At 45.0% G+C, this 12,867-nt stretch overlaps 7 protein-coding genes across 7 annotated transcripts; 3 read left to right on the forward strand and 4 right to left on the reverse strand.

Moving 5' to 3' along the window:
- Window positions 1–159: 159 nt before the first annotated feature.
- On the forward strand, window positions 160–1,314 carry HO173_002537 (uncharacterized protein; the record flags this gene model as incomplete). Its single annotated transcript, XM_037304470.1, has 6 exons — window positions 160–211; window positions 270–391; window positions 453–825; window positions 991–1,034; window positions 1,097–1,155; window positions 1,206–1,314. The coding sequence occupies 6 exons, from the start codon at window positions 160–162 to the stop codon at window positions 1,312–1,314; spliced, it is 759 nt and encodes a 252-aa protein (XP_037168563.1).
- A 1,074-nt stretch (window positions 1,315–2,388) lies between these two features.
- HO173_002538 (uncharacterized protein) lies at window positions 2,389–2,918 on the reverse strand (the record flags this gene model as incomplete). Its single annotated transcript, XM_037304471.1, has 2 exons — window positions 2,389–2,697; window positions 2,766–2,918. 2 exons carry the CDS (start codon window positions 2,916–2,918, stop codon window positions 2,389–2,391), a joined length of 462 nt encoding a protein of 153 aa, XP_037168564.1.
- A 994-nt stretch (window positions 2,919–3,912) lies between these two features.
- On the reverse strand, window positions 3,913–4,905 carry HO173_002539 (uncharacterized protein; the record flags this gene model as incomplete). The annotated part of the gene is made up of 3 exons (XM_037304472.1): window positions 3,913–4,275; window positions 4,322–4,729; window positions 4,786–4,905. The coding sequence occupies 3 exons, from the start codon at window positions 4,903–4,905 to the stop codon at window positions 3,913–3,915; spliced, it is 891 nt and encodes a 296-aa protein (XP_037168565.1).
- A 119-nt stretch (window positions 4,906–5,024) lies between these two features.
- Window positions 5,025–5,439, reverse strand: HO173_002540 (uncharacterized protein; the record flags this gene model as incomplete). The annotated part of the gene is made up of 3 exons (XM_037304473.1): window positions 5,025–5,068; window positions 5,125–5,192; window positions 5,276–5,439. 3 exons carry the CDS (start codon window positions 5,437–5,439, stop codon window positions 5,025–5,027), a joined length of 276 nt encoding a protein of 91 aa, XP_037168566.1.
- Window positions 5,440–6,081: 642 nt separating this feature from the next.
- On the forward strand, window positions 6,082–7,100 carry HO173_002541 (uncharacterized protein; the record flags this gene model as incomplete). The annotated part of the gene is made up of 2 exons (XM_037304474.1): window positions 6,082–6,133; window positions 6,190–7,100. The coding sequence occupies 2 exons, from the start codon at window positions 6,082–6,084 to the stop codon at window positions 7,098–7,100; spliced, it is 963 nt and encodes a 320-aa protein (XP_037168567.1).
- Window positions 7,101–7,646: 546 nt separating this feature from the next.
- Window positions 7,647–8,525, forward strand: HO173_002542 (uncharacterized protein; the record flags this gene model as incomplete). The annotated part of the gene is made up of 1 exon (XM_037304475.1): window positions 7,647–8,525. The coding sequence occupies one exon, from the start codon at window positions 7,647–7,649 to the stop codon at window positions 8,523–8,525; it is 879 nt and encodes a 292-aa protein (XP_037168568.1).
- A 267-nt stretch (window positions 8,526–8,792) lies between these two features.
- Window positions 8,793–9,245, reverse strand: HO173_002543 (uncharacterized protein; the record flags this gene model as incomplete). Its single annotated transcript, XM_037304476.1, has 1 exon — window positions 8,793–9,245. The coding sequence occupies one exon, from the start codon at window positions 9,243–9,245 to the stop codon at window positions 8,793–8,795; it is 453 nt and encodes a 150-aa protein (XP_037168569.1).
- Between the last annotated feature and the right edge of the window lie 3,622 nt (window positions 9,246–12,867).

The following is a 12,867-nucleotide window of genomic DNA, read 5'->3' on the forward strand; positions in this document are numbered from 1 at the left end:
GCACCCATTCCTCTTTCAAACCCGACGAGAAAAGCTCGGGATAAAGGATTCATTTGGCTAAGATCAGCTTTTTTGAGCTTTTATACAAACGATTTCACTACTGTCGGAGGAGGGAGGGAAGCTTCAGAAGTCCTCATTACATCATCTATATTGCCCACGATGCCTCCCAAAGTTGCTTTCTTGATGGCCAATTACGGGCACGATCCAACAGGTAGGACTTCCAAAGTCAGTCAAATCCGCGTATTACTGTCGCTAACATTGAATCTCAGAAACTGCAGTGCCATATGCAGAATTTAAGAAAGCCGGCTTCGAGATCGATTTCGTCACCGAAAAGGGGAACATGCCCGAATGTGATAGTAAGATGCTGGAGGGTATGACACAAAAACTACTCGTAAGTTGCATTATGACTTTCGGATCTGAGACAAGTCCTCACGTCCTCTCCTTGTCAATAGGGTGCTACGCAAGAGGCAATTGATTTGTATAAAACCATGAAAGAGGACATGAAGAATATGAGAGCTCTTGCATGGGCTGATGAGGGTTTTACCCTCAACCCTTATGACCTTGTTTTCCTGCCAGGCGGACACGAAAAGGGTGTTGTCCAAGTGATCAACTCGCCCGTGACCCATAAACTTATGGTGGACTATTTCCCTCAAACGCGGAAGCCTTCGAAGAAGAATGTTGCAGCGATATGCCACGGCGTGATGGTACTTTCAGAGTCATCTTTCCCGAACGGCAAGAGCGTTCTGCACGATGCCACCACCACGGCGCTACCTGGCTTCATGGAGCAGTCGATCTTCTGGGGGACTAGGCTCTTCCTTGGAGATTGTAAGGCACTTTTCAAAATCATCTATCTATTCAAGACTGCTTTTTGAGTTGGGAGACATATTGGAGGAATAAGTTACCCGTTTACCGTCCTTTATACTCCTCAAAAATGTCTTATTGCTCAATTCTTTATCTACGAATGGTAGGACTGACTCGCAAATGTGCTAGACTACAAAACCTATGGAGCTGGGTCAGAAAGTGTACAGGCTAGTGTAAGTCCGACAACCAGTCACGTTACTCGCGCTATTGTCTGACCCGACCCGAAATCGTGTAGGTGGAAAAACGGCTCGACGATCCCAAGAAACAGTACTTCAACAGTCTCTCGTCCACTCCGTACGTCTGAACACGTCGAAACGCCGACTGGGCTCTGCTAACGCTCGTAGCTTTGTACGCGAGGACGAGAATTACAATTACATTAGTGGACGCTTTCCACCAGACGCTAAGCTGTTGGCTGAGAAGACGATTGCCCTTGTAAATCAGACTGTTGCTTGAACACATATCATCTGCGTGTCCAGTCATCCTTTAGCCGTATCCACGCGCGATCTCTGTTTTGCTGCTGCGATTCTCTCTGTTTGCAGAGCGCGATTTCAGAAAGGAATTCCGATGCCAATGTTGTCATGCATAATTGGACAAACCACAGAACACTGCCATCCCGGTGCTCTACTTTGGCCCCAGGTGCTCGTGATTGTGTAAACCCAACGCTCATCACATCACTGCAACCCCGTATGCTCATCTCTGCTCGCTTTCCGGAATGATCAAAAAAGCATGAACAAACCCCGTCCTGTTTCGTGATCCTTGCTTGGACCAGCAATAAGGCTTCTGGCAAATCCATTGCTCATGTGCCCCGGCTGCCAGATGCTAGATTCCCACCACTCCAATCTCCACTAAGAGCTCTCCTCTCCGCAGTAATGCCAAACTACCAACGCTGCATGCACCCAAAAATGCCATAACCAGCATGGAGTCCGAACATCGAAGACGTTTGCCCACAGTCTTCCCTATCCCAGCTAAAATCTTTTGGACAGCCACCTGCCAACCCGCCATAGCATCACGGGTCCCACATCTGTGCTCGGATGGGGCTTGTGCAAGGCGATGCTTCTCTCGTCAGACTCGAAACGTGCGGGCTGACGCTGCACGGCGTACCTCCCAAAACCCCATTTCGGACAGTTAGGGACACAAAGTCGGGCCGGTCGACTGTCGCTCGATCTTGGCTCCCGCTCGGAAACGCTAGGCGGATGGCGTTCAGCGATTGTTTCGTGATGGCATAGCGAGAGCGAGGCTGTGACCCTTCCTGGTCTCGTAGGGTATGTGCGTGCGTGAAAGTTGGCACCGGCTGACGGTAAGTGGCCGAGGATTGACCACTGTCCTGGATGCTTCCGATGTCAAATCTTCGTCCTTTGCTTGCTTATCGTCTTGGCTGCTTGAGTCTTCGAGTTCTCCAGTCGTAGGCTTGTCGTTCAGAGCTCCAGTGTCATCGGTTGGCTCCCAGACCAAAGGTTTGTGATCCGTCCAGCGCTTGCTGTTGGCAGCAGAGATGGTACGCTGCCTTTCGGCGGCTCGACGGGACAGTTACTCTGTAGTATCGTACAGAATGAGCATTGCTCTGAGCCGCTCAATGTCCGCCTCAAGATGCCCGGCTTGTTTCCAGATCTTGGTGGGGTCTTCCCGAAGCTTTCTCCATAAGTGCGCCAGGACTGTTCGGACAGAAGTGGCTCTCAAGAGCCACGCTTCATCCCGTGTCCCTATTGGCATATTTATCTCAGCGGTCGAATGGCCATCGCCCACCATCTTGGCTTGCTGAATAGCTTCGATTTGTCCGGAATTCTGCTGCAAAACGAACTTTCCATAAACCAGCGCCTCATTTTGGGGTAGCATCGCCTGCGTGGCTTGAGCGCAGTGTTAATTCGATGCAGTACTGTTAGCACAGAGATGAACCTGTACATGACCAAGTTGATTCCCCCTACTTCTGCGCGCGAGTACTTGTGAAGGTAATCGTCGAGGTGCTTTAGGACGAGAGGAATGTCGTAGTCTGTTAGTTCGTGGGGATCTAATGTCACAAGGTAGAGGCACCACATCAGACGGTCGAACATGGAATCCATTACTCTCTGTCATCTCCGCTGTGTATCACTTGGGATGTCCCGGTTCTTGAGCGAAAGTCCAATACTTTTTGGAACGACGGAATTTTTCCAAAGTACTCTTTCAGATCCACACAAGAACCATTCCTGAGGGTGGTAAGAAACGTCGAATCCAGACAAGACAAGGCTATCTCATACTCTGCTCTGCCGGTAATGACCCAGTGGTCGGTACTTCAACACTCAATCTATCGTGCTCTCATCTATTCTTGTATATTGCAAAAGGATAATAGACTCTCAAAGCTCATATCCGAGAAACACACCACGAAACAAAAAGGACCAGGCCCCGTGTACGCCAAGGACAGACATGGTAAAGCCGCGCGGGAAAAGGGAAAAGATCAAGAAACCTATCCATGAGGTTCTTTTCAAGGGAATACGTTCGATCGACAACAACCGAAGGAAGTGAGAAGGACCCCTAGAAAAGATCAGCTAGGCCCAAGCCCAAAAGCGATAATGTACGGACCGAACCTCGGAAGGTGGAGCGCCCATTAATAGCTAGATCAGGGTAGAAAAGGCTGGGTGAAGCACACCTGCCTTATTGGGGAGAGCCGCATTCTATATATATATCAGCAAAAATTCTACGCCTTCATTGTGTGGCTGGGTGACACACCATCAAGTCGGAAATATGACGTCGTTTGCTTTTGACATCTCTGTTGCTTTTTTGCCATCATCTTCCTGTAATTGGATGCCGGTCTTGTATTAGACTGTCACCAATTCTGCCTAAAGCCGTTGGCACGCAGGTTGAGCTGCAACAGCTTTGATATTTTGAAAGTCTACGGACTAAAGTACATTGATATCAGTGTATCAACAATTCCAAATTGACGCCATAGCAAATGCTCATGTATGATCGGAGTAGTAAGGCCTCCAATTCCCTGCTTGATTGTTAGAATCCCAATGACGCTAAAATCCGTCCTCTCTCTTGAGTCCGCTGGCCCACTCTAATATACATATTCCATAGGATCTACGAAGGTTTGTCGGCACCTTTGATAGTGGAAGTCAAATAATTCGAGTCGTAGCCGACAGTAGGTGCAAGTCCTCCTAACAGTACGAAAAGGATCGTGAGTATGCCACCGAACACAATGACTTTTCGTAGGACAGGACGGTTGGAACCGAACTCAGCCCAGAGGCGGCCAGCTTCCGAAAATTGTGCTTTCATGGTGGCGGCTCCAAGCTTATAGTAGACGAGTCCACCAAGGGCAATACTATAACCAAAGTATTGAAGAGGTGAGACTGGGGTGCCCCAGATGGCGATGGAGGCACCAACGAGCAGGATGTCCTTCAGAACGCCGCAGAGGGTCATCACCAGGCCCGATGTTCTGCCAATCTGAGAATGTTAGGCCATGCAAAATCATAGGATTGAGATTGCATACCAGGAACACCACTGAGACGTTCAACGCAAATGCCACCATTGCATTTGCCAAGAGTGTCCACAAACCCACATGGTATAGCTCCTCCATTTGGATTCGTGGTATTTCGAAGACCAAAGCCGTGCAGAAATTCATAATGGCGCAAACTGGGGCGAAGTAGTAGAGCGAGACCAATGGATCCATCTTGTACTCGGCGGAGCTTAATAGCCGTTCCACCATGACCAGTCTAATCGCTTCGAATAGGATGCCTCCAAGCTGAAAGATGACTCCCAGCATGACAAATTTAATCTCGCCGATTGAGGCGATAATAACACCGAGGACGATGAAGGATACGTTGAATAGGACTTTCAGATCGGCTTTGTGGATTCCCATAGCCCATCCGATAAGTAGGACTGCAACGGGTGTAGTAGCCTGTCGGAACTCATCAGAACAGCATTTGCCTCGGCGTGCAGGGACCATTGACAAACCTTCAACATCTGAATGAAAGCCACACTAAGGTACAGGTACGTCAAATTGCCGCAGATCAGTGACAAGCTGAAGAAGGCACCAATTGGTACAATGGCTCGCAGATAGACCCTGCCGGTCATTTTGACTGTCTTACGGCCATCGAGAAGATTTGTAGTGCGTGCCATGACCTGGGTCATCAGGGTGGCAAACGTAAGGTGCCAGCATGTGAGAGTGATGGCTACAGAGAGGAAAGGGTGGATCAGCTGAGCAAGAGGCAGCGTTTGAAGGTGAACATACGATAATCTGTAGGCTTCATGTCAGTGGAGTCAACAGGCAATGGTCTTCGGCAAGGCACTCACGAAATTTGGCAGTGTCCAGGATCCATTTGTTGAAGAGAATGACACTGGAGCTCAAGGTGATCCATGTTCTGCGGCGGAACAGTCAGTCTCAAGGGTGTAGATTGTCGATGTGTGCGCGTGTCCTCTGCGCTGCCATTTCAGGAGCACCTACATTACGTAGAAAGCTGGGTGTAAGTTTGACGCTGGGACCTCTCTCTTCTCGATCTCTGGATTGACAGTCGGCAGGACTGGCAGGGTGGGAGTCGCTGGTCCATCTCTAATTATCTCTGCAGACATGCGCTCCTTTTCGGAGAAGGCTTTTTCAGGGTCGCCCATGTTGACTCTGGCTAGTTGAGCGTTGAAGAATGAGTGGATTCCGAACGGCCGCGACCGTTGATTGCTACCGACGCGAAACAGGATGAAGGCGCGAGTCTGTTTTATTTATGATCAAGCAGGTGAGAGCATTGAAGGAGATGATGAAGATGATCGGTCACCGGTTATAGTCTGTCGTTAGAGGATGATGAAACACTTGTTATTATTGACATTCACCTACGCCGCCCTCGGCCGAGGGCCTTTAATTTAGGCCGGTTGGTAGAAGGCAAGTTGAAGCGGCAAGGCATGCCCAATTTCCCAACGCTGATTCGTAAAATTCGATTCGGCATCTGTTGCTTGATAAAAGGCATATGTATGTAGTGTCTATTTCCTTACTTGCTACCGGTTAAGAATAATTATTTATCATGTCATGTACGATGATGACTGGCATGCGTGGGACCCGCATCGCGAATAACATCCATACTCCATAACTCCATACACTACCGGAAAATGGCTTCGGACTTAGCTTTTAATCTGCCCACGCCGCCAAATCATGTGCTTACAAACTGCTTTTCTTCCCACCCGTATCAATGACCTCTGCTCATAAACCACATCTGCTTCGAGTCTAATATCACTTGTAACTGATATCCAAGGTGAACGATCAAAATGCCTACAATCAATGGGAAGCAAGTTGGCCGCACCGGCTATGGATTGATGAGTATTTCCCCCCAACTCCACATCTGTTTCACGAGACTCAGCTGAACCATGGCTCAGATCTCACATGGCGTGAAACTCCTATTCCAGATGAGCAAGCTTTCGCAGCAATGAAGGCAGCCCTGGATTCGGGAGCCAACCTCTGGAACGGGGGCGAGCTCTATGGCAAACCGCATGCCAACTCCCTCCAACTCCTCAATCGATACTTTACCAAGTACCCGGAAGACGCGGAAAAGGTGGTAATCAGCATAAAGGGCTCCATTTCCCCCACCAGGATGGGACCCGACAACAGTGAGAAGAACATTCGGAGAAGCATTGATGAGTGTCTCAAAGTCCTGGACGGCAAGAAGTTCCTCGATCTCTTCGAACCTGCGCGGCAAGATCCCAATGTACCTTTGGAGGAGACTATGAATGCCATGGCCAAATATGTTAAAGAAGGCAAGCTTGGTGGCATCAGTCTCAGCGAGGTTACCGAAGACCAAATCAGGAATGCTGAGAAACTCCACAAAATTGCAGCAGTCGAAGTAGAAATGAGCCTGCAAAGTCCTGACCTCCTATATAACGGCGTCGCCAAAACCTGCGCTGAACTGGACATCCCATTAATAGCCTATTCTCCCTTGGGGCGTGGCCTATTGACCGCTACATTCTCAAAGCCTGAAGACATCGACAAAACCGACATCAGACATCATCTGCCGCGCTTCCAGCCTGGAAATATGGAGAAAAACGCTGCAATGGGCCAGGAGATAAAAAATGTGGCCAAATCAAAGGGCTGCACACCGGCTCAGGTGGCACTGGCTTGGGTGCGCTCGTACAGTGGAAAGGAAGGATTTGGCACCGTTATCCCAATACCAGGTTCTACAACCGAGGAGAGGGCTATTGAGAATGCAACTGAAGTGACCCTTAGCGACGAGGAGCTGAAGGAGATCGAGCAAATCATGGAAAAGACGGAACTAGCAGGTGGTCGATACTAACTCTGTGTGTTGAGTATGACCGAGTTCATAGGCGGCCATTACTGACGACTTATGTGCTATGAACAACATGAAGGTGTGCTCAATACACTTAGCGACGTCAAAAGCGGTATCACATCTCCTTTTCAATAGTGCATAGTTGACTACCGAGGGCTATGTGGGACCATATGCGTCTCCGCCAATCCTTCCGTGATGACAGCGTCAAATACTCGCCAACCATCTGTAAGGCTATCGCAGAGGCCTACCATCCATCATCGTATGTTCTCGGCCATTTGTCTATTTCTGAAAATTGTGCCCGGGCAAGCGAGTGTTTCATCCTTAATCGCTGTTGTCGCCAATGCGCCAGTCCTCTCAGCTCATGCGCAGCAATGATTCGTGGTAAGACTCCTTCCGTCAACATGGTCTTACCACAATCTTGACGCGCACTATTCCAGCTTTCGTCTGAGCTTATATACAACCGTTTAGCCCCCACTTTGTCTTCATACACAGAGTGCACGTATTTGTGAAAACTCCCCCCCCCAATCCTCTCCCAACCTATATGGTATCAGCATGTTCATTGTCAACCTTCCCTCACTCACAGCCCTCCTCGCCTTATCGACCCATACCCTCGCAAATGGAATCCCTGTCGTCGTCTCTCCTGGTCTCAACGTCTCTTCCAACGCCAACGTGACAGCCCACATCCCCTCGTGCACAAACCTCACCAACAATGCCCCTAGCCCCTACTGCTATACTAAGCTGCAAGAAACAGCCTACCTCACAAACTGGAACCTGACATCCCCAGAAATCTGCGCCCCGGACGAGCTCTGGTCGACATGCTTCCTGCGTTCGATATACGGAAAGCCGGGTCCAAACTGCACCACCCTCACCAACGACACCAAGACCTGCGAGCAATACAACTGCACCTCGTTGTCGCTAAGCTCGGCACTGTGCCCTGAGCCAACGGCGTCAAACGCCACGTCAAACGCCACGGCAGAATCCGCCGAGGAATGGTACGGCGCCTGGAACCTCTACGCCCTCCAGCACCACATCGCGACCTGGTCCGCCGCCCTCGCCGCCGACACCTCCACCAAAGCCATCCTCGCCGCCGTCCACCCTCGCACCCCCAACACCGCAACCTCCCTCCTCACGACCCTCATCCCCAAATACGGCCTCAACACCAGCACCGTCGCCGACGCCGCCTTGGTCCGACTGCTCGCGCTGCCGACGGGGAGGCCGGAGCCCGCGTACGGGAACGCGAGGGGCCGGGGCGAGAGGAGCTCCTTGTCGGGGCCGCAGTGGCAGGTGGCGCTGCGGACGCGGTTGGGGCAGGTGTTGGATCTGGCGATGGGGCGGTCTGGGGATTTTTTGGGGGCCGTGGAGGGTGGGGGGTATAGTGCGAGGGGGTTGGCGAGTGTGGGGAATTTGACGAGGAGTTTGAGGGATGGTTGAGAGAGGGGGGGGGGGGGGGTTACGGGATGGATGGACCTGGCGAAGGGAGGTGGACGTTTGGGGGATAGAGTCGTCAAGGCGTGCAAGAACACCTATGTTAGGATTATGAGAAGACGAATGTATGGTCTGTTCAATCGTGATACATTGGAGAAAGCAAAATAAGAGCGCGAAAGCTAAGGATACCAGTACTAGTACAGCATGCCACCCACAACCAAATCAATGCATCAGCACAGTTCAAATACCCCAATGGCAGTAGTATCAGACTCCTCACAGCAGCGCAAGCCCAGCAGCCCCCATCGCCAACGCAGCCCCAACAACCTTCACCCGCGGGCCATTCGTCGGCGCCGGCCCCGCAGCGGTCTGAGTGATAATGCTCGCCTCCGCAGCCCCAATGCTCGAGAAGTAATTAATGTAGCTGGTCGGCAGCGCACTGATCCAGCTTGGTTGTGCCCCGGCTCCCAAAACGGAGCTCAAGTAGTCCGTTGGGTCGTTCTCGATCTGGTTGAGTATGGAGGCTGGCATGGCGGATGTGAGCGCTTGGATGGCGGAGCTGAATTCTGGTTGCTTTTCGAGGGAGGAGTAGTAATTTTCGATCGAAGCGATGACCTGGGTGGGGAGGGCGGCGGGTGTGATGGTCGGGTTCGCTGCGTCTGTGGTCGCGGTTTGTGTGTTGGCGAGGAGGGTAAGGGTGGAAATGATGAGGGTACGGGTAAAGAGCATGGTTGTGGTTGGTTTGAGGAGGTTGGTCTGAGGGAGATTGTGGTGGTTTACTGTAGAAATGAGTGGTAGCGATGTTCTCAGTTGGTGGATATAGAGGGTGAAGGCTAGGAGACTGTCAATGGTTTTGAAAAGCTCGGTGTTTTGGGATGGGAGGAAGGTGCGAGCTGGAAGTCTCTTATGTATGATTGGGAGCAAAGCCTCTCAGCCATTTTTAGATGCCGACAAAAGATTCTCAGAGTAAGAATCGCGAGTCACCTAGTATCCTCGTATCGCGACTCAGCCTCATGATGTTGGCTCGTTGGCAATGCCAACGCAAGAGAAAGCATGGTACTGGTCCATACTGCCAGCGTCTACTCTAGACACGGATGGACCAACGGGAGAAGTATCGATGGTCGACTGCACTTCGATGCTGTTGCCGTTGGTAGTCATCAGAGGGACCATGCTGCGTCGATGTCGCAGAGGTTCAGGAGCCGAAGGGTCTGGATCTTAGGTGCTAACCGTTACAGGACCAAAATATCCTTGTAAGGCCGGCCTGGTCCTCGTTTCACATTGATCACTACGGCAAGTCTCGCCTTACACAGAGCAATTGGGTAAAGCTTCCTCGGAAAGCACACATAATTTATGGCCTTGTAGGTATCAACCCGGAGATATTTCCTGTTCATGAGTAAACGTGCTGTACAAATGATGATCTAGCAGGGGAAGAAGCATCTTTGTTGGCGCCGATTCATGGATATGGGCCCAAACGCTTGTGCTGTTCGTCAATGCAGGTTTGCAAGCAGAGCGTTGAGGAGGGAAGCTGCGTCCTCAATAATGTCGAATCAACGGGTATCGACCCAAAAAGCATCTGAAGTCCATGAGTAGATGAGCAGCAGAAAGCGCGTTTAAGCGGGAAGAGGCCCTTTCATTGGTGCCAATGTGGAGGCATTGCCCCTTCTACATCTGCTGTTCATGGGGCAAAATGAGAAATGTGGTGGAACAAGGACAACGTTCGTGTGTGTAGGAGAGATTGATTGATTGATTACATCATACTACCCTAAAGTCTTACCCTAGTGGCCGACTATGCGAGTTACGTAATCTATCTAATCCTTTTAACTAATTATATAATCTCAAATAAATAAGACTATATAAGTTATTATTATAATTCTACGTTTTATTATACTTAATCCTTAAAAAGAGGTATACTCTATATCGCTAAGACTCTCTCGTCTTAACCGTATTCTTCTTTTTAATCGTCTATTCTAGTAAATTCTTATTATTAATTTTTATTAAGGGCTTAATATTACTTAATAAGTCTAGTACTTCTTATAAAGTTCGCCGCTATAGAGGCGTAGCGTAATTTTATTAATATATTCTTATAAGTAATAACCTCCTCTTTTATCTTTCTTCTTTCTTCGACTTATTATATTCCTCGCTTCTTATTAAATAATCTATATTCGTAAAGAATATATTGAGTCGTCTACTTCGCTCTATACTTATATTCTTTATTCTCTATATCCGATATTTATCGATTATAAAGAAAGATCTTAAGATTTATTTTCTCGATCTTTATTTACGTTATTAGCGACGTTTTAGCGCGCTTAACTCTCGAATATAGAAATTATATTTATTTCGACGATATTAATTAAATTCTTCTAAGAATATCGCCTCGCTTCTTATTAATCTATTTAATAGTTTATTATTTCATCGCGTAGTCTTTAATAGCTATTTTAATCGTTAATATTATTCTTATCTATATAATTAATAATTAGACTATTTCGTTAGTATTTATCTTTACTCTTTTATTATAAATTACTTACTCTCGCTAGCTAGTAATCTTCTTCGCCTTCTTATCCGCCTATTTATTATTATTAATATTAATATATATCGAAATTTAGTATAATTCTATTACTACTTCGAGATACTTTAGCGAATTAATAATCTATACTATTTATATTATATAAATCTATCTCGAGTATTTACTTAGATCTTCGATAGTCTAAATTAATTATTACGATCGTATTCTATATCTTTCTTAATATATTATTTAACTCTATAGCCTATTAGAGCCTAGCGTATCTTAGTAGAGTTATCTACTATTATCTAATATCTTTTATCTATATAGCTATTCGATATCTAATTATCTTATTTAATATATTTATATTAATATTATATCTATATCGATTCTAATACTATAACTAGATTATCTTACTTACTATATTCGAATTAATAGACGAATTTAAGAAATCTATTAATAGAGGCTTTAATAAGATATTAAGTTAAGTTATCGTATTTCTAGATAAATCTATTATATAGATAATATATTATAAAGAGTATTTATCGAGATAGCGTAACGATCTTATAATTAGTTAGAGAAATAAAGTAATTATTAAATTAGTTTATTTATATAACTAGTAAATCTAAAGAAATTATTATTTAACTTAATAATTATATAATTAATTTTTTAAGCGAAGTAAAAGTATTTAAAAGAACGATATTTAGATTATTTATAGTTTTTATAATAATCTAAATAGTTTATAAATTAGAGAAAAAAGTCCTCGTAAAATATAATATTATTTTTCGAATTTATAGTAAAGCCTTATAAAAGATATTATAAGAAGTTTTTCTTTTCTCTTCTTCGCTTAGTATTTATAATATTAAAAAATTAGAAGAAATAATATAACTCTCTTATCTTTATTTTAAAACTATTATTTTTAATATATAATTAAGTAAGATAAATCGAGTTAGCAACCTTCTTACTTAGATATTTAATTAATAATAGTTTTTATTATTTAACGATATAGCGGAGGATATCGCGACTGCTATAGATTTATAATAGATTATTAATATTAACTAATTACGTAATTAAGTCGATAAGAAGCTTAATTAATTTCTTACTATACTTCGTAATCTTCGCTATTAATAAGATTAATTTCGAGATATAGCTAAATAATATATTAATTTTAAGACTAAGAAGGATAAGATAGTAAATTAATGAGATGAGGCTTAATAACGCTTAGAGTAAGTTAGTATTAAGATTGAGGAGCTATAAGAATAGAATAGAGAGCTTCGATAATAGCTAATGATAATGCGATTAGATATATTTAAGAATTTATAAATTATTTCTAAGATATAAGCGTTAATCTTAATAAAGCTTATCTAAGTTTTACACTTTATTTATAAGAAAGAGAAGTTTATTAAACTATCGAATTCTCTCTTCTTTATTAATAATAAAAACTCTATATAAGAGAATTAGTTAGTTAAAATAAAGGAAAAGTTATTAGATAATAAGAATTATTATCTTATCGAGATATCTCGAATTATCTATCTTTTATTACGTATAGATAGAGAAGTAATCTCTTATACTCTAAATAGAAGACGTAAAAATATTATAAACTTTTATATATTAGTTAGCGAGGTTATAAACTAGCTAGCTAAGATCTATAAAGAGATAAATTATCGTAAAAAGATAAAACGCGAATATAATTTCTTTTAATAAATAATCTAGCTCTTTAATAGATTTTATATAAAATTTATTAAACTCGATTTTATACTTAATTATAACGAAATTTATTTAAGAAATAATTTAAATACTAAGCTATAAATATATACTCGACTTTACTTTATTTTTATAGCCCTTTCTAAT

This window comes from Letharia columbiana (assembly GCF_014066305.1).
Source record: "Letharia columbiana isolate WasteWater2 chromosome Unknown Sc0000005_s0, whole genome shotgun sequence".
In the NCBI taxonomy this organism is placed as follows: Eukaryota; Fungi; Ascomycota; class Lecanoromycetes; order Lecanorales; family Parmeliaceae; genus Letharia; species Letharia columbiana.